We start from the raw sequence: 23,685 nt of genomic DNA, 5'->3' as shown, positions 1-23,685 counted from the left end.
AGCATGGCATGCCTCAGAATTCTGACTGGCAGGAAGAGAGAGGGAAAGGTGATGGCTGCCAGACTTGAGGACGGACAGGATTTGGGGAATAGAGATATGTGTTCCAGGATGTCCATTCCACAAACCCCTGTGCCTACTGTGTGCAGCAGACACATTGGCAGGACCCAGAGAAGGAAATAAGAGGGGGCTCTCTTGCAACTCAGAAAATGCAAAATGGAGTAAGAAAGGGAATGTGGATCTTTGAGGTGGGTGCTGGGGACAAGAGAGGCTGGCTGGGGTTCTCACAGGGAACATGTGCTGAGGCAGAGTCTTGCCTTACCCCTACCCCACCCCCGTGAGAGGGGAAAATGGAGGCGAGAGGGCAGGTGAGGAGGGCTGAGTTCTGGGTTCCTCAATCCTGCCGAACCAAAGCTGGCTCCTCGGACGCAATTCTGGCCTGCATTTCTAGGAGTCCACATTTCTAGTGGCCCCAAGTCTAAAGAAGTCACCCCCAAAGAGTGACTTCCTTCTTTTCTGCAGGAATTCCTGTGTGGAGGAAGGAAAATGCCCTGCCAGAGAGAATTTGAGGAAAGTAATGAAACATCAAGATGTGCCCACGGTCTAGTGAGGGGCAGCTGCTGGGCGTGCTAGGGGAGTAGAGGCAGGGGCTGGTGGCACTCAGAGCAGTAGGCTGTGTTGAGGGTCTTACCTATGGTCCCTTGGGAGAATCTCTCCTGGGTTTCCGCCAGTGGCCACATGCTACCTCCCCTTCTTCCTAGTTGGCGCACAATGTCGATGGAAAGCTCCGAATGGCCCCCCTGGCATCTTCCCTGAGTCGCAAGAGCATCAATATCCTTACCCCTTGATGGAAGGTCACAGACAACTGAGACCTGAGCCTAGGAAAGCAATCGTGGCTTTGAGACCTAACCCACCAGAGCCCAGACTTCCAACCACCTCTGCCTGGGAGGCTTGAACCAGTTGCGTGGGCTCAGATGTCATGATCTGTGTTTTGCTATAGAGGGTCCCTCGGTGTTATGCCCCCTGTGCTCGGGGATGACTCTCTGGGTCCTCCGGGTACACTGTGGGGTCTCTGTAAGGCACTGCCACCGATGTCCTAACTCACTGTCTGGCCTTTGACATGCTGTTCTCTGTGAGTATCAGGTTTCCTAAAGTGCTGTCAGTGAATGACCGCTGACTCTTTCTTCAGATGACGATGGCCACAGTCTGTCCCAACAGCATGTTCCTGACCTGCTGCCTCTGAAGGGGCTTCCTGAAGGGGGTGCTGTGGAACTGAGGGCAAGGGACCCTGTGACTCATGCAAGCCTCGTCTCTACCAATTAGACAGCCAGAGCCTGATTAAAAGGGGTGCTGCCCACCTCCTCTTGCCTGATCCCCATCGACGAGATTTCCCTTCATCAGAATCTCACATCCTCTAGAAATTAATTTGATGCTTCTTGTTATCAATTAATTGAATCTCGTTGGGAGAGAGAGCTCCGCGAGGCGGGCTGCAGCTTGGCCCTTATGTGTTTCTGCCCCCCCCTCCCCCACTTACCAGGACAGCCTCACCCTTCCCCCAAACTCTTTCTTTCTGCTTTTAATTTCACATATTTTCTAAAATCAAAGTGCTGCTGTGAGCCCCTTTGCCCGGTTTGGCGTGGATGCATGCCTCCAGCTGGGCACTGGCTGGCCTCGCCTTTTCAGGGAGTCTACCTCTCTCTATTTGGTTTCCCCTTAAATAAACAAAACCTCACCCTTCAGGGGTTGCCTCTGCCCCTGACCTGTGTGCTCCCCGGGCTGGAACTTGGGAGGGGTTGGAACAACTACATCTTGAGAGGGAAAGAGAGACACACAGAAGGATCAAGGTAGGTGTCTCTCACAATTTTTTTTTTAACATTTTGTGTGTGCACACATGAACACGTGCCATGACAAAACATGTAGAAGTCCGAGGACAGCTTTTGGGGGTCGGTTCTCTCCTACCGCATGGATTCTGGGAATCCAACTTAGGTGATCAGGCTTGGTGGCATGCACCTTTACCTGCTGAGCGGCTCACTGGCCCTTCCCTCCTGCTGTCCTGCTCTGTTGTGGAATATTTGCTTAACTAGGCAAAGATGTGTTGCATTTGTTTATGCTGCATTTGTTTAACTATGTAAAGAAGTGTTGCATTTTCATTAATTAAATAAAATTAACTGGGCTCAGAGAGGCGGGGTTAGCAACTGTTGACAGGAAGTAGCAGGGAGGGGCGGAGCTGGGTGTTTTAGTTGGGACGGTGTGGAAGAAGAAAGAAGAGATGCCAAGGCCAGACAGACAGACACAGAGGAAGCTGGAACATAGGACATACAGAATGAAAGAAAGGTAAAAAGCCCAGCGGCAAAGCGTAGATGAAGAGAAACAGGTTAAAATCAGTTATAAGAGCGAGTGGGGAAGCCTAAGCCCAGGCCGAGCATTCATAATTAATAAGTCTCCCTGTCTTTATTTGGGAGCTGGTTGGTGGCCCAAAGAAAATGCCAACTACACTGTTTCATCATTTTTAGGAGTTATTTAGAAGCTGCTGCCCTTGGCAGATGATTTATCAGTAGGGCAGAGGGCACAGGTATGGACCCCCGCCCCCCACCGCAGCTTCCTGAGAGCCAGGATAAGTGTCTTCAGGAACCAGCTCTTAATGTCATTCAAAAGCATGTGGAAGTCCTGGCTCCATCCCTTGAATGAAAGATGGCATGGGGAAGGCTCTGTAAGATACCTCCCAGCAAAGAATCATGCGGCAAAGAACAGCAGCAGTTCTCAACCTGTAGGTCGAGACCCCATAGGAGCTGCATAGCTGATATTTACATTATGATTAATTTAACAGTAGTAAAAATACAGTTATGAAGTAATTTTATGGTTGGGGTCAACACAGCATGTGTTGCTTGTGTTGAAGGGTCGCAGCATCAGGAAGGTTGAGAACCATTGGCTTATAGCTTCATCCTACCCTAACCCACATCCTGGTGATTCCCAAGGTGTGATTATTACTCTCCTTTGACAAGGACCAGGGGGCCCAGGGCGGAGGTCTGACGGAGATGGAATCACTCTTAGGGAACTTGTCTCCTGAAATGCTTATTTCGGGGGTGGGGGGGTGACATCGCATGTTGACTGGCTTCACCCCTGCTTTTCTAGGGTGAGGGTGACATCGCATGTTGACTGACTTCACCCCTGCTTTTCGTTGACTGCCACACAGTTCAACCCGTGGTAGATGTCACATAGATATCCCACTTGGGCTTCCTTTGAGCAATCAAGCACAGCCCACATTTGTGTGCAGTTGAGGACACACTGAGGCTGGGGGACAGTTACTTTTCCCTGGCCTCAGTAGTGGCCATCTTAGCTACTGAGAGCATATTACCTAGCATCTTTCCTTTCTTTTTCTTTTATGTGTGTGGGTGCTTTGCCTGCATGTATGTCTGTGCACCACATGTGTGCCTGACTCCCACAGGATCCTCTGGAAGAGAGGCCAGTGCTCTTAACCACCAAGCCATCTCTCCAACTCCGGATCTTTCTTTTCTTTATCCATCCATCCTTCCTTCCTTCCCTCCCTCCCTCTCTTCCTTCCTTCCTTCCCTCCCTTCTTCCTTCTCTCCTACCCTCCCTCCCTCCCTCCCTGTCTCTTTCCTTCCCTCCCTTCCCCCATCTTCCTTCCTTTCCTCCCTCCCTCCCTGTCTCTTTCTTTCCCTCCCTCCCTCCCTCCCTCCCTCCCTCCCTCCCTTCCTTTTGAAACAAGGTCTTAACTATGTAGCTGGGGCTGGCCTTAAGTTCATATATATTCTCCTGACTCTGTCTTAAAATTTCTGGGATTATAGAAATTAAATCTGGTTTACATATTTTCTTTTCACATGGACATTTGCTTGGTCCTAGGTTTGGTTTTTTTGTTTGTTTGTTTTGTTGTTGTTTTGTTTTTTTGAGACAGGGTTTCTCTGTATAGGCCTGGCTTTCCTGGAACTCTGTCTTTGAACTCACAGAGATCTCTGCTGGGGTTGAAGGTGTGCACCTCCACTGCCTGACTTGCATGATCCCAGTATTCTTTAAGGAGAATGGGGGATGGGGGGGGGGGAGCTGCCTCAAAAGACTCCAAAGAGAAGACCTGTAAGAACACTCTTGCCCAAACCCAGTCCCCATTCCCATGCTGCTGCTAAGAATCGACATTGGTGGGCAGTTCTTGCTGGTTTTGGTGGTTTCTGGGGTTAAACCAAATGCCATTAAGCTCCAATCCTAGCTGGTCGGTTCCCCCTTTCCCCGTGAAGTGAATTTCAAGGCCTCATGTTTCCAGAGGCTGTGCAAGTGCCAAGGGGCCCATCCCCGTCCAGGTCAGGCCCTCTGCAGAAGCCATCACCCGTTACCTGCTCCCACTCAAAACTTACCCTCCTTGTGTTCATCTTGTTTGGTCAGAAGCCTGATTAGAGGAATCATTGCCTACCACCTACCACCCGATCCCCAGCGATGAGATTTCCCTTCATCAGAATCTCACATCCTCAAGAGAATGATTTGATGCCTCCTGTTATCAATTAATTGACAGGGAGGTTCCCTAAGAATGGGATCACAATCGGGTTCTGGCCCATTGAGGCCTAGGGAAAATGAGGCACTTTCTGAAACCAACTTGGATGCAGGAACAGAGAGGTGCAGGAACATTCACTCAGTCTTTGCCTATTTGCATGTTGTTATGTATTAGATATCCCTGAATTGGTGCCTAAGATGTCCCTGATTGCCATGCCTAGAAATCTTCTGGGGAGACAGGGGCCAGGCCTGGGTCAAGGGCCATGGAGTGCCAGACCAGGTGGTCTGCCACAAGCCTACAGGAGCCTCTGGTGCCAAGGGCACCACCAGAACCAGGCTCCAGACAGGCTCCAGATGGTCATTTGGGCCCTGAATGGGTAGCCCCTACCCCTGAACCGGCAGGCCCCCCACGTAAGACGTCACTATTTAATTAGCTGTGTCTGATTAACCAAACTTGGCATTAGGCTCCTCTTGCCCTCTTCTTTCCCAGCTCCAAATCAATGGCTTTGATATGCTAATTAGGGAGTAATTTAATTTCAAAAGGCCGCAATTAACAAGGGTGTTGTGGACATGCTGTAGTTAAGCGGAGTAATCTAATTTGCATTAGTAACAAGCAGGGACTAATTAGAAGCTTAATTAGACACTTAGATGGCTCTTATGTTTACTTTCTTAATGAGATGGAGTGGGCTCTTTGGTTCTCTCTCTGTCTCTCTCGTCCCTGTCTGGTAATCCTTCCTTTTGGTCATGGTAATAGGGGGAGAGCGTTGAATGAGGCTCCCTTGCCAGGCCTGGTGGAGGTATTGTGACGTCCTGGTCCTCGTCGTAAAAGGGGCAATGGAGAGAGTGGCAGTGAAGAGTGTCTCAGGTCCGTGGGTTTGGCACCGCTGGGGTGGGATGCTGGGAAGGGTCTGGGACCAGGTGACCTTGTCAAGTTATTTCTCATCTTTAAACTGGTTCCTCTTTCAAAGTGAGCCACAGGAGTGTGGAGGAGAGAAGAGGGCCAGGCTATGGTGGAGGCAGCCAGGGACTCTGAGTGGATTGGCTGTGACTAGGAAGTGTTTGAGGCCTGAACCTGTAATCCCAGCTGCTCAGGAGGCTGAGGCACATTTAAGGCCTGTCTAGGTTACAGAGTGAGTTCAAGGCCAGCCTTGGGTCCCTTAGGGAAGCCCTGCCTGACACTTTAAGGGAAAAAAAGGTTTTTTTGAAGGGTTAATATCTTAGCTCAGTGGTAAAGCCCTTGCCTGGCGTACATGAGGACTTAGGCTCAGTCTCCAGTACCATGAAGAGAGAGAGACACACTCAGAATGAAACACATCGGCAAATGATGCTTTGGAGGCCCTTTGCTGCCTGTGACCTAGCGCGAAGCCGCCTGCAGGGGGCCTTTCCAGAGTACCACGCCCCCGCTGGGCACCCACCCTTTCAGTGCCCAACATAACATTTGCAGAGTGGCGGGGGTGTGGGGGGGCAGTTTCTGCACCCTGGCCTTGTCTGTAGTTCAGCATCCTGGAGAAAGCTGTGTGAGGTGCCATGCCTGCACCCCACCACCCAGAGTCCGATTTAACTGACCGAGAGGAAGAAGTAGGGATGGTTTGTTTTTAAGGCCCCTTCGTCGGGAAGATCCTTGGGTGCCTTTGTTTGCCTATCATCCTTTTCACTCCACCAAAAGCCGGGGCTGTGTTTTTTCACCTCTCTTTGCCAAGATTCCCACCACATGTACCCAGTACCAGTTGCAGGACAAAGGCCCACTCTGCACCTCTCTACCAGGAGCTCGTGCATGCCGCAGGGGCTCACTGTTGGCTTCCTTATGTGGAGACTGTCTCGGAGTGGAGGGAAATGGCCCTTGTGAGCCTTCAGGAGGAAAGGTCAAACAGGTACCAATCAGTGGACACCAATGAGATCAAGAGCTTTAAAGATACACAGTTCCAGAGCCGAACAGTGATGGCACATGCCTGTAGTCTGAGCACTTGGGAGGTGGAAGCAGGAGAGTCAAGAGTTCAAGGTCATCCTCAGCAAAATTGCCAGTTTGAGGTCCATAAGGACCTAAAAAAAAAAGGTGACTCTAAAGCCTGGCAGTGGCTTTGTGACCCCAGCACCGGGAGAGTCAGGGGGATTGTGGGAGTTCCAGACCATCCTGGCCTATCTGGTAAGATCGTGTCTCAGAAAAAAAAAACGAAACCAAAATGAAAAGCAATGCAGATGAAGAAGTAACTGTACCTTCTAAGCAAAATGTGGAGTGTCCTGTTCTCCTAAGTGAAGACAGGTAACAGCCCATGTGTCAGACTCTGAACGTGTTGTGTAGACCAGGCTGACCCAAATTTCCAGTGACCCTCTTGCCTCTGCCTACTACTAAGTGCTAGGACTACAGGCTTAGGATGCCAGACCTGGTTGGTGTGGGTTTTTTGGTTTTTCAAGACAGGATTTCTCTGTGTAGCCCAGGCTGTCTCTGTCTACATCTACCTCCTGAGTGCTGGGATTAAAGGCGTGTGCCACCACCGCTGGCATGGTTTTTTTTTAAGGACACGATCTAGCTGTGTAGCTCAGGCTAGCCTGAAACTCTTTCCTCCTAGCTCAGCCTGTTCTGTGATTATAGGCATGTACCACCACACCCAGCTATACATCTCCCTCCAGAATATGTCCTTTGCTTTTAGAATTAGAAAATAAAAAATTTTGAAACTTGGGAGAAAACCCCTCCTTCAAAGGTAGCCCAGGACAGATTCCCAGTCAAGGGCTGTGTGGGCCAGGTGACCCTTTGAAATGGGTCCATCCTTGCCCTGCTACTTGTCTGAAGCCTCTCTAGCCCTGAAGTTTTGTGCTAAGAGGACTTGCATGGTCCCTAGATTTGGGGGCGGGTAGCTCTTAAGGTGCCACATGCCATTTATGGAGGATCTTCGCCTTGGCACTCAGGCACAGGTGTGTAGGGAAGCTGAGGTGCCAGCCCCTGATCCACAGATGGGAAAGTCCCCAAGTTCCATGACAGGAACTTGGGGAGAGGGTGTTTGTTGCCTGGGGTGAAAATCAGGGCCTTGCTCATGGTGGGCGAATGCTATATACCACTGAGCTGGATCCTCAGCCCTTAGAGGCTCTCTAGCTTGTGGGTCCTACCTTAACTTTCCTCAGAAGCTGAACAGAAGGCTGGAAGGGGTCAGGTGAACTTTTAAACTCCAGAGAGGAGCTGCAGCTAGGCCTTTGGGAGCCCCAGGAACTGCTCTTCCCTGGCCGCCTCACTCATGCACTGTGTCTTATTTGATTCCGAAGCATCCTTGGAGGAAAGGATGACTTATTGGTATCAGCCCCATATTAGAGATCTGGACACCGCGGTTAAGGCTGGTGACCTCACTGTTTCATGCCATGGATCATGCCAGGAGAGGTTTAGCAGTGGGGGCGAGTGAGTGACTGCTTGCAGAGCTCTCCCTATTCCCGGCAGCCAGTGAAGGTCAGAGATGCGTTGAGTCTCTGGGTCCTCGACTTGAGAGGTGCACTCAGCTGACTGTAGGACCAAGGTTGATGGCCTTGAAAAAACTTGTTAGCAGGATAGCCAGAAAGAAAGGAATAGGCAAAAAAGTGGGCTCCATACTGTATTCCATGCATATTCATGTATGTCTTTCTATGTGATCTAGGAAATGTCACTATTCCAAAGACCTTTAGTCCTAGAGACGTCTGAACCCAATAGGCTCTCTTTTGGTAAATGAAGGCCTTTGCATGTGTGTGTGTGGTGTGTGGTTTTTTTGGGGGAAGGGGGACATTCAGGCTATAGTCTGCCTGGCCGAGCCCATTCATCCTTCACAGCTAACTCGTTTTAGCAAAAGAGGCCTTCCCCAATCCAGACTCCATTTAAGGCAGAGCCCTGAGTGTGGGCAGGAGTTTCGTATGATCAAAAGACACGGTGTGCATGTATGAAATTCTCAAGAATTAATAAAAGTACTATATTTTTAAAAATTAGAGTCCCATTTATTCCTTCTCCTCACATTGGATAGAATTCATCTCATCTGAGAGGTGCTATTTATATGACTTTATCATTTGTCTCCCCTCACGGGAAGGCGAGCTCTAGAATGGCATGCCAAAGCCTGTTCTCTGCGTTCCCAGCCAGTCACACTGGTGCTGCCCAAATACTTTCTGAAACTATGAATGGGGAAGGATTGTTGCTGGTACAACATACTCCTGACCGGCTAGCTGTGGAGGGAGAGAGAACCCCACAAGTGGCCACCTTTTCAGGGACAGATACTCAGAAGAAAACATGAGTGGGGCCTTCACCTCTACCAATCGCCTTGGGGGAGTCTTTGCATACCTCCTAGAAAGAACTACCCTTCGGGCTCTGTGGCTAGATCTGTTTTGGGGTTAATTGAACCCTAAGTGCCTGTTGAATGAATGCATGGCCTCAGAGGTCCATCAACTAACTAACTAGTTTGGACCATGGGAAAGCTAGCTCTTAACTGAAGCTTTCTCTCATTCTCGGAGCCCTACTGCCTCCGACAAGCAGGTCAGCTGCACCGGGCAACTCTGGGATGGAGCCCAGTACAAGCACGCTAAGGTTTTGGTTCATCCCTGGGCTCTTTCCTCTCCATGGTATTGTGCTTTAGGACGTTCTGTCTCTTACTGCAATCGGCTTCCTCGGCTTTCTTTGGAGTTTTAAGTATACAACATCCACTTATTTGCTCCAAGTCTTTCAGCAAGTTTGTGACCGACAGGGCTGCAGCTAGATACCAGTTTTCTAGCCCTAAGTGCCAGACTCTCACCAGGGCCACGTTCTGCTTCAGGGGCCACCAGGACTCCGGGTACAGGTGACCCATGGCCACGCCCCCATCTGTCTCCTCTCCTGCTGCTGCGCCGCTGCTCCCGGGAACGCGGGACGCGCGCGAGCTCCTCGGTCTCCCCCCCACAACCCCCTCCCTCGCGGGTAAACTCCGGGCATCCATCAGTCTGTTAATTGCACTAATTAGAGATCGCGGAGGTGTTAATTGGAAAACCCTGGTATTGTGCCTGTTTGGGGGAAGAAAACGTCAATAAAAATTAATTGATGAGTTGGCAGGGCGGGCGGCGCGGGTTCGCGGCGAGGCGCGGGGTGTCGTGGCAAATGTTACAGCTCAGATTAAGCGACTGTTAATTAAAACGCGACGGTAATTAATACTCCCCACGCCATATGGGCCCGCGAAAAGGCACAAAAGGTTTGTCCACGTGTAGGGCTCTGGTGTCTTTCTCCGACTCCCAAAGGCACCCCAGGCCTGGAGGGCCCCTTTGGCCCCTAGCTAGGTGCCACTCGTCACTTCCGGCAGGGAGGGGACGGGGCGGACCCTGGCTGGTTCCGAGAAGGCGTTGCTGCCTTCGCTCCCGCTGGGGTGCTTCGTAAAGGCAAAAGCCTCAGGGAAAGTGGGAGCCCTCAGATGGCCACGGAGTTCCCCAAAGAGGTGACTGTGGGTTTGACCTGCCTTCCTTCCGAGGACGCCTGCTGGAGCCCGGGCCTTACCATGGCTCCCTAGTGCTCAGACTCTACCAAGGGAATCCGGAGTATGGGAGACTAGGATCTACCCACATGTAGCCCTCCACATCCTGGATCACCACCCCCCGCCCCGCCCCTAACACACACACACACACACACACACACACACACACACACCCTGTAAATGATCCTCCACTACCCACGACATGTGGTGGGGGAGTGGTCTGGGAATGCTGGCTGAGGTGAGAAGCCCTAGTCTTAGCAATTCTTAGGGAAATTCGAAAATGTTTGGTGCCCATTCCTTAGTGGCTTTTTGGGGTAGGGAAAAGCAGGGGCCTGCTGGCTGCTAGCCGAGGCTGGCCTTGAAAACCTGATCCCCCTGCCTACCCTTCCTGAGTGCTGAGGAGCACACACCAAGTCTGAAGGGGTTATGATATGAAGAGTGGCCAGTGACGGGCCCAGAGCCACACAACTCTGACGAAGTGGTCTAGTCTCCGCTTGTGTCCTTCCCTGCTGCAGAAAGGGGTGACTGTACACAGAGAGGACAGGAATATGTGAAGTCAGTAAGACAGGAGTCTAGGAATGAAGGCCTGCCCAGAGCAGGCAGCTGTGGTCCATGTTGGGTGGAGCCTTTGGGATAAGGGACTAAGCTGTGACTCTAATGGCCTCCTGGTGGCTCCCAGCAACACCCAAATGCTGTGGCTTCACATCCACCAGCTAGGCTCGGGAGCCGGCCCCCACCTCCCAGGGGGTCCTGAAACTGCTTTCCTATAGAGAGAAGGGAAAACTGAGTTCCTGAGATGTAAGAAGGCGCAGGGCTCGTGGTTGGTTTGCGACAGAGCCTAGGCTGGCCTCTCTCCTAGCCAGAGTCAAAAGGCACACCAGTGATTTGCTCCAGCCCCCTCCTACTTACTAGGCACTGATAACGGCGCACTCCCAACACCCCACCCCACCCAGCCTCTAGCTGGCTGAGCCCCAGACATTAGCGCCTGCTCACCCACAGTACAGGGAACTCCCCATCCCATTACAACACTTCTGAGAGGTGGGTAGGAGTCGGGAGGCTGGAGGCTGTTGGCTGTTGCTGTGCTTGGTCTTGGAAGGCAGGTGTGCCAGGGCAAAGGTGAGGATTCCTAGAGGGCCTGGAAGTTCCTGCCATGCGGGTTTGAGGGGCTAGTGTTGGTGGGTGGGCGGGAACCTGGAAGGAGGTATATGGGTGTGTGTCAGTGGGCAAGGGCCCCAGGAGGGGCCAGAGCACACTCCATAAGGGAATGGCTGCTATTCATACACCCTGTGGAAATGACTTTTCAAATGCATATAATCTCAAGCATGCAAATGAGAGGCTTGTTCAATATGGATGATCGGCCCTTGAATAGCTATTATTACATGGCACATTGCCACAATTATGTTGTTCACTTGGTATCGCTATACCCCTCCTCCTCCCCCTCCTCCCCGAAAGGATGGGAAAGGAAGGGACACCTTCGTTGGCATCCTCCTTCCTTTCACTCCCCCTTTTCCAAACTTGCTGTCAGAGCTACAACTTTGCTGTGCTCCTGTGAATGTTGGAAGGGGACCACTTTCCCTTCCCTGGGAGAAAGAGCTGCCAGATTCTCCTTGCTTTCTCCTGCGCTCACACCCCCGAGGCTCGTCTTTGTCCCCTGGGGCCCAGGAGTTTTCAGATCTCAGAGCAGCGCGTCTGGGATTCTGAGCTGGAAGCTGCTCTCTACCCAGCAGGGCTGGAATTAGAGGAAAGGGAAAGTGAGGGGAACAGGCAGTGGGCTCCTGCTGTCTCCCCACTTCCTCACCCCCAACTGAGGCCCAGGCCTGAGTGGGGGAAGTTACTCCTGTAGTTTTCGGGGTGGGTGGCTTCAGGGGAGGGGGCCGAAGCCCTGTGCTGTGGTGGGTGGAGGCCAGAGCCCACCCATCCATCATTTGGTAGCTACTAGCCCTGGGGCTGACATGGCTATTACGGGCTTGGGACGGGGTGCTCAATCAATTCCAAACCGTCACCTCCACACTCTACCCCTGCTCTAGCTCCTCTCAGCACAGTCCAGAGTCGAAAACTGAGAAGGCCTCCAGAGTGGTGGTGTGACCCCTCTGCGCCATTCCCTTACACACCTCCCACCCTGCTTTCAGCAGGGATAAAGACTGAACAAGTGGCCCGGGGAGAGAAGGGAAGACTTAAAAGTAGGAATGGGAGGAGGCTGCTGCTGGGAGCCTCACCCTGGGAAGAGTAAGTAATTCAGCCGCCTCCTACAGTTCCCTAATCTGTTACCTGAAGGGCCTCATCCTATTGGCCGAGAAGGACGAGAAGGACATGTGGTTATCTGACTGGCCTCTCCAGTCCTTACTGGGTGTTCAAGAGGCTTGATCTCTGTGTGACATCAGACAAATCATTAGCCTCTCTGAACCTCATCACCTCTGCCCTCACGGTTAGGGCGCATGGGGAATGGGCTGATGAGGGCTTACTTGGGCAGGTGCCTTCATTGTCTATAAAGGTCTCCAAGAGGCTGGGATGAAATGCTTTTGACAGACAAGGAAACGGAGGTTTAGGGAGTCTGAGACATATGTTAAACAACAGTCTGTGGTGGGTACCAACTGTTCCCTTTAGGGTGATTGTTCATTGGGTAATATAGAGTCTAGATTTGAGAAGAGCTTGTTGTGTGTGTGTCCACGTGTGCACATGCTAGTGAGTGCTGGGGGCTCGAGGCAGAGTCTTGAACTTGTGATCCCTCTGCTTCAGAGTCCCAGGATTACAGGCATGCCCCTGGGGTCAAAGGCATGCACTACACCTCCTGGTTTCAGAATAGCATTTTATGCTAAACGTCCCCCTTCTGAAGTGTGTGTCAGGCTGGTGGGATGTTCTACACCTGGAGAAAGGAACTCCTCACCCCTTGCGCTCCCTGCTGTTCACTGTCCCAGTCTCTGGAGAGGTTATAGCCACTCCATGTGACCAGGTTTAAGGAGGAGGCATTTGGGCCTTGACCCTCATGCTTTGGATAAGGTACCTGACTTTGGGACTGGAGAGATGATGGTTCAGTGGTTAAGAGCACTGGTGGTTCTTCCATAGAACAGAGTCGTGGGTTCGATTCCCAGCACCCACATGGTGACTACCAATTGTCTGTAACTCCAGTTCCAGGGGATCTGATGCCTCCTCCTTCAGGATTCTTCATGTATGTGCTGCATAGACATACATGCAGGCAAAATACACATACACATAAAATAAAGAAATATATTTTTAAGCCGGGCGGTGGTGGCGCACGCCTTTAATCCCAGCACTCAGGAGGCAGAGGCAGGCGGATCTCTGTGAGTTCGAGGCCAGCCTGGTCTACCAAGCGAGTTCCAGGAAAGGCGCAAAGCTACACAGAGAAACCCTGTCTTGAAAAACAACAAAAAAAAGAAATATATTTTTAAAAAAGACTTGATTTTGGGTTTTTGTTTTTTTTCAGATTTACTTTTTGTGTGGGTGGGTGGGTGGGTGTCTGTGGTGGCCAGGAGAGGGTGTCTGATCCCCTGAAGCTGGAGTTGTGAGCACTCCTATTTGGGTGCTGGGAACTAACAGCTAGTGCTCTTAACCTCTGAGCCATCTTTCCATCTTTTTGTTTGTGAGGCAGGTTCTCAGGTAGCTCAGGCTGGCCTGGAACTCCTCCTACCACAGCCTCCCAAACAGATTATAGATGTGACAGGTTTTTTTTTCCTTCTTTCTTGCCTCAGTTTATCTAGTGTTGGGAATGGGAACCGAAGCCTCACATGCTGAGCACACACTCTAGCCTTGAATTACACTAACTGCCCTATTTGGGGGGTGAGGCTTGCTAGGGCTTGGACCTAGGGCCTCCAACATGCTAAGCCTTTACCTAAGCCTATATACTCCCAGCCTCTGTTTTCCCATCAGTGAAATGGGTGTTAAATACAGATCTCACTGTTCGGAGGAGGACTCTTGGGCTGTGGGTAGTAATAAATAAGAGTTACTTTGAGGACCTAAGAATTGAAGGTGGATAGTGGGCCCAGGATGCCTTCCATAGATGCTAAGGGCTTAGGGCAGCTAGTTTCCTGTGTTGATTAGGGCCCTCTGTGTCCTGGGAAGCACCCTCTGCCCTCAGGGAACTCCCACATCTATATGGAAACAAAGGCAAGGGACATTGCTGGTGGCAGGGAAGAAATTTGGTAGGTCCCAGCTGAAAGGAGATACCAAAACAGGTTTAGGACCCCGAGGGGAGAGGTGAGGGCTCATCTCCTACCCTCCCCGTCTGCTCTCACTGGAAGAAGGAAATGGGAGGCTGCAGGGTAGGGGCCTCAGCTGCTTTATGTAGCTACCCCTTAACCCTGAGGAAGGGGTGACATTGAGAGGGTCTCAGGAGGAGCTTCTGGGAAATTGAGGAAGGGACCGCCCTAGGACGGGGTTTGGTGAGGTGGGTGATGGGTGGGGGCAGCTTTCAGTTGTAGCCCCAGGTAGGACGTGCCCTGGCAATCTATCCTTGAGCCTCAGCCCCTCCCCCATGTCTCTTCTCCAGGTCCCGAGAGAGCGACATGATGGTGGAATCTGCATCGGAGACAATCAGGTCGGCTCCGTCTGGTCAGAACGGCGTGGGCAGCCTCTCTGGGCAGGCTGATGGTGGCAGTGGGGCCGGAACGGCAGGCGCGGCTCCGGCTGCGGGTAGGGACGGCTCGGGCAGGGAGGCCGCCGCCGGCGGCGGAGCGGACTGCAATGGCGAGATGAGCTCCACCGAGCTTCTGCACTTCCAGCAGCAACAGGTAGGAGCCGGCCGGCCTCCTCGGGCCTTTATCCCACACCCTCTGGGCCACCGGGGCATCCATCGCCGCTCTGTCCTGTCTAGCACCCTGTCTTTTAGATAGTGAGAAGGGCCAGCCTCCAGGGGCTTCCCTGTGTGTCTGCTGCTCTGGTGGCTGGCCTGAGCTTGGGGAGCTCCGAGTGGTACTGTGGGCCCAAGTTTATGAAGTTTGAAATAGTCCCAGCAAAGCCATAAGGGCCGACAGCCGCCTGGGCGGCAGGCTTTGAAAGTCTGTTTTGAGTCTGTGGGTGTCTTGGCTCTTACAGGCACGTGGCTGGGAAACTGGCTATATTAACAGGTTTGGGAGTGTTGCTGTGCACACAGGGGTGTTTTTATTTGTGCTGTGAACCAAGGCTGCCTAAGTCTCTGATCTGAGCTGTGAAGAGGTTAAACTTACAGGCACCAGTGGCCAAAGAGTGTGGAAAGAGGCCCAGGGAGGGAGGAGAATCTCAGTCTCTCTCTCTCTCTCTCTCTCTCTCTCTCTCTCTCTCTCTCTCTCTCTCTCTCTCTCTCTCTCTCTCTCTCTCATACACACACACACACACACACACACACACACACACACACACACACACACACGTTTTTTTCAAGACAGGGTTTTTCTATGTAACAGTCGTCCTGGAACTTGCTTTGTAGACCAGACTGGCCTGGAACTCACAGAGATCTGCCTGCCTCTGGTGCCACCACCACCTATCTTATTTTTATATTTTTATATTTTTGAATTGTGTGTATATCTTCATTCTGCACACAGTATGTGCTTGAGTTCAGGTGCCTGCAAAGGCCCCAAGCATCAGATACTGTGTAGCTGGAATTATAGATGATTATGAGCCACCGGATACAGGTGCTGGGAATCGAACTCAGGTCCTCTGGATGAACAGCAAATATTCTTAACTGCTAAGCCATCTCTCCAGCCCAGGTTTGTACTTTTTTTTAATTTTTTTTTTAAGGAAGATTTATTTATTTATTATATATAGTGTTCTGTCTGGAAGCATGCCTGCAGGCCAGAAGAGGGCACCAGATCTCATTATAGATGGTTGTGAACCACCATGTGGTTGCTGGGAATTGAACTCAGGACCTCTGGAAGAGCAGCTAGTGCTCTTAACCTCTGAGCCATCTCTCCAGCCCCCCAGGTTTGTATTTTAAAGGCTCACACTAGGAACCCAGTCTGTGTTCCCTTTCCTCTTTTAATCTGGCCTCTCTGAAGACCCAGGGGCACTAGGTGAAGAACCTAGTTAGTTTATGAATGAGCAGGTCTCAGCCCCACCCAAGGGTTAGGGTGGAGGAGATAATGCTTGAAGGATTCAGAAGAACCAGCCCAGCCAGCCCTGGCCTTGGAAGTCTTCTTGTTTGACTTTGCCTCTTAAACTGTTGCTGGTGGCCTGGCCCTTAGGGAGGACCCTGGGTGCTCCATACCATCCTCACCTGTGCAGCCAGGGCCTTCCTGCTCCTCCAGACATCGATGTCACCCAGGCTTCTCCCTACCTCACATCACACCCTCTTAACACCCAAGGCTCCAGGGTTGCACCTGAAGCAGCTCACCAATGCTTCAGGTGATCGGTCCTTTCAAACAGGGACCGAAGGAACCTGTCCTGAGTCCCAGGCAGCACCTTAGCAGCCACAGGGCACGACTTTGCCACTAACATACTGATTGTTAGGATGCGAAGCAGCTGGGTGTGACACTCCTCACACTTGTTCAAGTAGGTGTGAAAAATAGGGGAGTTAACAGTTTCTGTGTGTGTTGTTTGCGTGTGTGTGCTCCTGTGTACAGAGAGCAGAGATGGATTTAGGGGACCTTCTTAGTCACTCTCCATATTTGTGGGGTTTTTTTGTTTTGTTTGTTTGTTTTGTTTTGAGACAGGGTCTCACTATTAGCCATTGCTGGCCTGGAGCTTGCTGTATAGACCAGGCTGCCCTGGAACTCAGAGATCTGCCTGCCTTTCTATGCTAAGATTAAAGGAGTAAGCCACCACACCTAGCATCTTATTTTTTATATTGTGTGTGTGTGTGTGTGTGTGTGTGTGTGTGTGTGTGTGTGTGTGGTGTTCACATGCCACAGTGCATGCATGGAGCTTTGGAGAGTCAGTTCTCCTATCATGTGGGACCCAGGGATCGAACTCAGATCTTCAGGGATATGATCTTTGGATGCTGGTGGGCAATGTCACATCATCCATCTTAAGCAGACTCTGGGGGAAGAGACCCACTGAGTCTGTGCTTTCTGCTGAGACAGAATCCTATTTTTTTTTTTTTATCAAAATATAACTAAACATGGGCTCTTGCAGAGGACTCAGGTTTGATTCACAGCACCCATGTGGGAGCTCAAACATCTGCAGTGCCGGTTTGGGGATTCAGTTCCCTCATCTGGCCTCTGTAGGCACCTGTATTCGTGTGCATATATGCACAGACACACACTTACATATACATAATTTAAAATAAATCTTAAAAAACATGTACCCCTAGAACCTTTCCAAGGCCACGCAGTTTTGGACCCTCCTGCATCTCTTTGCAAAGAGAACTATGCAAAATTTCAAATGTGGCAGAGGGTTGGAGGAGCTGTCTAAACTGGAAACTTAAACAAAGAACAAAAACAAAAAACCTTGGGGCCAGCAAAATGGCTCAGAGGCTTGCCGCCAAACCTGACAACCTAAGTTCGATCCTTAGGACCCACGAAGTAGAAGGAAACACCTGACTCCAGCAAGTTGTCTCCTGACCCCCACACATGCCCTGTGGCTTGTGTACACACATACATACCCACAAAATAAATAAACAAAATGTAATTTTCAAAAGGAAAATAGAAAGCTTGCCATGAGGCATAAACACAGGCCTCTGGGTAACTGGGGAGATGTTTGGGCGGGAGAGACGGAACCGTCTGTACTGATCAAATTTCTGGGCTCTGCCCTGTACCCGGGCCATGACTTACCATCTCAAGTCCACGTTCCAGTCGCTCCTGTTTGTTTTGGGGACCATCCCAAAGTCCTGGAAAATCCTGTATCGGCTTCACAAATAATCTGGGATGGCCGTTTTATCCATCTGGACTCACCGTGGGCGAAGTGCCCAGGCCCAAGGAAAATATGTGAGATTTAAGAAAAGGTTTCGTTGGCTCCAAACCTTGAAAATAACACTACAAAATTAAAATGATAAAATTTTCAGTTAAAGTGAAACATAGTCTGTGGGTCATTCTTCCATTTCCAACAGATGAACTGAGGCTTTGGGAGAGAACATTCAGCAACTCTTGGTCCCCTAAAAGTAGGTGTTATTATTGGCGGGGGAAGCAAGATCAAGGAAGGGAAGTTAGCTGTTGGTTCCACCTGCCTTTCAGCCCTAAGCAGGAAGTCTGTAGAAGACAGCCTTTGGATTCACTGTGACATTAAATGTCATCAAATTGCCTCAGCATCCCTGGGGAGAAAGGCCACTTCACTGATGAGACAGCCAGAGGCAGCATTGACAGCCTCCAGGTGCCTCATTCAGGGCTCAGCCCTCTCTCTCTCTCTCTCTCTCTCTCTCTCTCTCTCTCTCTCTCTCTCTCTCTCTCTCCTTGTCGCTCCCACTACAGCAACAGTGACCTGGGAGATGTGGGAGGAAGAACTTCTCACACACAGTAGGTGCTAAATGCATGTGTGAGTACTCAAGTGAGTGAGAATACCTCCTGCCTGGCTAAAGGGGTCTCTTAAAACAAGAAAGAAAAGCAGGACCCATGAGACATGGGTCACCGGGTAAAAGCACTTGCCGAACTCATGCCCAGAACCCATGGCAGAAGAAGAAAACGAACAGTTGTTGAAAGTTGTCCACACACTTGCACTGTGGCAGCCGGGCCCAGGCCCTGCACAAGTGTACACACACACTAACAATAATAATTTAAGAAAATAGAGGGGAAAAAAGTCAAGTTAAAGCCAAGTATAGTAGCACATTCCTATAATCCCAGCACTCAGGAAGCTGAGGCAAGAAGGTCTCAAGTTTAAGAACAGTCTGGGCTACTTGGTGAGACCCTGTCTCAGACATAAGCAGCCCTGGGACCCTGGAGATGGCTGAGTGGAGAGTGCTTGCTGGAAAGCGTGAGAGTCCGAGTTTGGATCCCTAGCACCCACGTCAGAGTTGGGTGTGGTAGAACAACCCTATAATCCCAGCATAGTGTGTTGGGGTTGACGGGGAGACAGGAATCCCAGGAGTGGCTGGCCAGCTAGTCTCCTTGAAACTGTAAGCCCCAGCCGTGTTCAGTGAGAAACACTGTGTCTAAAAATAAGATGGGAATGGGGGGCGGGGGCGGGGCTAGGGGTCGATACAATTAAAATACATTGTATACATGTCTGTAATCCTTGAAGAATGGATGAATAAAATTTTTTAAAGTAATGTGGCAAAACAATTGAGAACATCCCAAAGTTGGCACACTGGCACACACTTGTGAACACACACACACAGAGGCATCCCCGCTGAGCATGGTAGCACTTCAGTACTTAGGTGCAGGAGGAAGGCCGTGGGGAAATTCAAGGTCATCCTTAGGTCCACAGAGTAAGAGGCTAGCCTACATGAATCCCTGTGTGAAAACAAAAGGAAGGCTGGGAGGACTCTAAGGACCGCCCCGTGCTTGCTGGAGGCAGAAGTCTTGACAGTCTGTCCTGCCCTCCTAGGGTCTCCCAGCCCCAGTCCCTTTGTCTGTGGGTCCCTGTCTCTTTGGTAAACAAGTCCTGGAAATGCAGTCCTGGCCTTTAGGAGTAATGAGTTGAGAGACAGCCAGACAGGGCGAGTCAGAAGCCAGGCGGCTGACAGGACTTTAGGCTGGAGCAAACAGTGCTGAAGAGGCCAGCCACGTCACTTCGGAACAAGAGCTGGTGCTCTGTTTCCATGCAACAGCAGGCTGGGACCTTGTTTAAACAGAGGTGAGGGGGCGACCCAGCTTAGCTGCCAGGCCAGTTCTGGCTGCAGAGTCCCTTGCTGGCTACCCCATTTCAGTATTTCCCAGAGCCGTTATTACTAACAGAGCCACTGGAGAAGCAGGCTCCATTATCTCCCTGGGGCTTTCCCACGTCTTCCACAGCCACGCTCTCTGTGGAGACTATCCTGTAAAGGTGGTGTGGGAGGACCACAGACCTTTCAGAAACTCTAGGCCGTGATGATGTAGCTCAGTTGGTAGAGTGCTTGCCCTACACGTGTAATGCCCTGGGTTCGAGCCCCAGCGGCTGTATAAACTGGGCATGACGTCACTCACAGGCCTGTACCGTCAGTACTTGAAAGGTGGAGACCGGAACACCCGAAGTTCAAGGTCATCTTCTGCTACCATATTGAGTTGGAGGTCAGCCTGAGCAAGGCACAGTTGAGGCTTATTTTGCCTCTGCTACTGAAAATGCTGTGGGGACCCACAAATACCCACTGGGCTTGGGCCGTGAGAGGTGTGCCCCTGCCCTGATTTTGGAAGGTCTTAGGGACTGGTCTGGTTTGCTGGCAGACAGCTGGACTTGGGGCCAGGAGGGCTGAACTGGCAGAGTGGGGGTAGGCCAAACCAATGGCCACTGAGCTGAAAGGCGTCCTGGGCCCCCAGAGCCAGCGTTCCCATTGTCCTTGGGTTGCAGGGGTGACAGGTCAGAGAGGGTCACCAGAGGGTTGCCTAGCGTCTGGGAACTCCCACTGCAGTTGCCATGGCAACCGGGCCAAATCCCACCCCGTCACATCCTGTGAGGAGATTCAAAAGGGTTGGGGGGCTGAGCCCAGTAATGGGCTTTTAACTCACCCCCTCCAAAGAGATGGGGGGTGGGGAGTCAGGGAGCTGGGGGGAGGGGAGAGGAAGAATGGAAAGAGCTTTTCCTCCATCTGGCCCTCTTCTGCCAGGCTACTTAGGAGGACTGGGTGGAAAGGGAGCTTCCAGAGGGGATCAGCCCCGCCCCGCCGCCCACAGGCTGCCAACAGTTGTCTGAAGCCTTCCTGCTGGTCAGGCCCGTATCTTCAGTCCTCCAGCCTCACGCCCTGGATTCCTCTGTGTCCGCTTTGATCCTGTAACTAACTTCTCTTTGTCCGTCTGGAGATGGAGTCCCTCCCCAGGGGAACTGGGATGTGCAGAGGAAAACCACGCGGGTGGGGAGCGGTTCAGAACTGTACCTCAGCACAGAAGAAGTAGATGGGGAGAGGTGGGTGAGAAGTGGTGGGGACTGAGGGGATGCGGGCATGGCTGCCCGCCACTTCCTGAATTAGTAAGCCAAAGGCCATCCTATGTGCCAAGAGGTAGCCCCTTTCGGAGAAAAGAAGGGGCCCCGAGCCTGGGGGAAGGACCCCTGGCTTTCCTCCAGGAGACCCATACAGAGCTTCTCTGCTCTGGTTCCCTGCTGTTACCTCCTTTCCACAGAAGCCAGGATTAGTCCCCACTGAGGAGAACAGTGCGGGGCAGGGGTAGTCTGTTTCTTCTGAGGGCAAAGGGCTTAGGATGAGGGTTGAAGTGGAGAGGGTTGAATTCCAGTCACCCGTGGGCTCCCCTGGAACCTACAGTGTGAGCTGGGGTTGCTCTGAAATGCCCTAGTAGGATCCCTGGGCAAGGTATCTTCCGGTTTCTAGTCTAAATCCAGCCCCTGAAGAAGTGGCTGGGGCCAGGCAGTGTGGAGTAGACCCACTTCTGGAGAATTCTACAGCTCAGACAGAGGACCAGACTGTGAGCCATGCCGTCCACCTCTGCACTTTCACTCCTTGTCGATGCCTAGATGCCATCCCCTCAGACACTGGACCCCAGCCCTGCCTCTCCCAGAACCATGCCAAGCTGGCTTTGGCTGTCACTGGGAGTCAAGCTGCTGGGAAGCCCACCTGTGCTGGCACCTGCAAGGCAGGACGCAGGAGCTGTCCAGGGACAAAGTCCTTTCTCTGCCACTGGCCCATGGCTGGTCTGCACCTGCTGAGGCCAACCTCTCGAGAAGCGGGAACCAACCGTCTGCAGGGACCCTGAATCTGCACTGTCCTGGGGATGTCTCCCACCCGGGAGGCCTGTCTGTGTCTGTGCTTTCCTGGTTTTCATGTTAATGGTTCTAATTTGAGAATGTGCCGATGTCATTTTTACGAGGTTGGTGTAAAAAAAATTTACAGCCTTTTCCAAAAAGCTTTCTTTAAAAAAAAAAAAAAAAGATCCAAGGGAAGAAAAGTAGAATCACTTTGGGAGTTTTATAATCTCCCCACCACCCACTCCTTGCCCCCCTTCTCTGTGTAATTTCATTTTTATGCCTCTTCACTGGAGGAAAAACCCTTACTGGTCTAGAACCTGTGTCTCCCTAGGCTAGTTTGGTCTATGGTGGTTGCCACTGACCTCAGGCCTCTGACCCCTTCTCCCTGCCATCCCCTCCTTTGATCTGTCTGAAAGTTTTGAGGGATGGGTGAGTATTTAAGGAACACGTATTAGACACCTGCTGTTTACTAGCAGGGGTTAGATAGCACAGAACAGAAATAGATGACGCCATTGAGATGGCTCAGTGGTTTAAGAGCACTGACTGTTCTCCTAGCGGACTAGGGTTTGATTCCCAGAACCCACATGGTGACTCACAACTGTCTGTAATCCGATGCCCTCTTCCGGCCTCTGTGGCACCAGAATGGATGTGGTAATGGGCAAAAACAAACAAACAAGACCATACACATTAAAAGAAAAAAATATTAAAAGACAAAAACAAAACGGAGTAGGGCCATGACTCAGTCAAGTAAAGTGCTTGGCATGCAAGCATTATTAAGACCTGAGTTCTAGCCCCCGGTGCCCATTTAAAAAGCCTAGACTCTCAGTGCTGGAAAGGCAGAGACGGTAGTTTGGCCAGCTACCTTAGCCAAATTGGCAGACTTAGGAAAAACCCTCATCTCAAAAAACAAAGGGAGAGCTTTTGAGGAGAATTCCATTGTTGAATCTTTACTGGTGTGGTCTCCACATACAGGCGCATGCGCGTGCGTGCGTGTGTGCGTGCGTGCGTGCGTGTGTGTGTGTGTGTGTGTGTGTGTGTGTGTGTGTTAGCACACATAGGAACATGTACATACACATATAGAAGAAGCCAAAAAAAAAAAAACTGTCTTTATTTACTGAGTCCATGTCTGTCTGTAGAATTCAGCCTCAGCCTGACATTTGGTTAAGGGGGAAGGAGAGAAAGAGAGACAGACACACAGAGAGAGTACATCTAGAGAGATCTTGCTGTGTAGCCCAGACTGGTCTCAAACTCCAGATCCTCCTATCTCTATCTCTGCTTTCAGGTACTGGAATTAAAAGCATGTACCACCTGGCTGGCCTGTGTATAGTTCATGATATAAGCATGTTTTGCTTTTTCTACCTAGGGCCTTTGCATCTCTTTTTCAGCCTTGAATACTCTCCCTGGGAAGAATGAGCCGCTTCTGCAGTGAAGTGTCTCCTCAGGTCTCCCTTGGCCGTGTTTTGCGTAACTTGCTGTCCTCAGCATAAGGCTTAGCTGTGTCAGGTTTGGCCTGTGTGTTTGGTGGTCATATCAGCCCACTAAACTAGAGAGCTCAGGCAGTAAAGAGTTCCTCCTTGAACTTGGCAGTGGCTCCTGGGACAATAGGTCAGTGACTAAATTGTCCTGGGCCTGGAGCTGACAGCCTTTCCTAAGTTGCTTCTCAGATTTGAGACTCAGGGAGGGGGTGGGTGAAGGCCACACTCCTGGACACCTTCTGGGCCCCCCTTCACCTAAATCCAACCTGTCCTCAGCACATTAATGATCAACACAGGACCAATAAGGTGGCCCAGGGGCTAAAGGTACTTGCCCTGCGAGCTTAGTGGTCTGAGCTGATCACGGAAGCTCACATAAATATCAACAACTGTGGATGGGACTGAATTCCAGTTTTGCCAGAAAGTTTCCCGAGACAGACAAGAAGGTGGGTTTCCGGAGTTAGGCAAAGTCTAGGCCTGACCCTCAGCACTGCATGTGAACATGCCTCACTGATATGGAGTCTCCCATTACCCGCTGGCTCATGCTCATTTTTCCTGCTGAGTTCAGCCTTAGGTCTAGTGGACTC

At 51.2% G+C, this 23,685-nt stretch overlaps 1 protein-coding gene across 2 annotated transcripts in view; it reads left to right on the top strand.

Annotated features, from left to right (window-relative positions):
- Foxp4 (forkhead box P4) overlaps positions 1–23,685 on the top strand; it is a 54,298-nt gene that overhangs the window by 4,787 nt on the left and 25,826 nt on the right. For both annotated transcript variants that reach the window (XM_052745561.1, XM_052745560.1), the window contains exon 2: positions 14,440–14,680. In XM_052745561.1, the coding sequence (XP_052601521.1) occupies positions 14,456–14,680 (225 nt within the window). In that variant the 5' untranslated portion in view covers positions 14,440–14,455. The remainder of the gene's footprint in view (positions 1–14,439; positions 14,681–23,685) is intronic.

This window comes from Peromyscus californicus, unplaced genomic scaffold (genome assembly GCF_007827085.1).
Source record: "Peromyscus californicus insignis strain IS unplaced genomic scaffold, ASM782708v3 Scaffold_19__1_contigs__length_69161282, whole genome shotgun sequence".
Classification (NCBI taxonomy): domain Eukaryota; kingdom Metazoa; phylum Chordata; class Mammalia; order Rodentia; family Cricetidae; genus Peromyscus; species Peromyscus californicus.
Note: the sequence above shows the minus strand (reverse complement) of the source record. Positions and strands in the feature narration are given on the sequence as shown.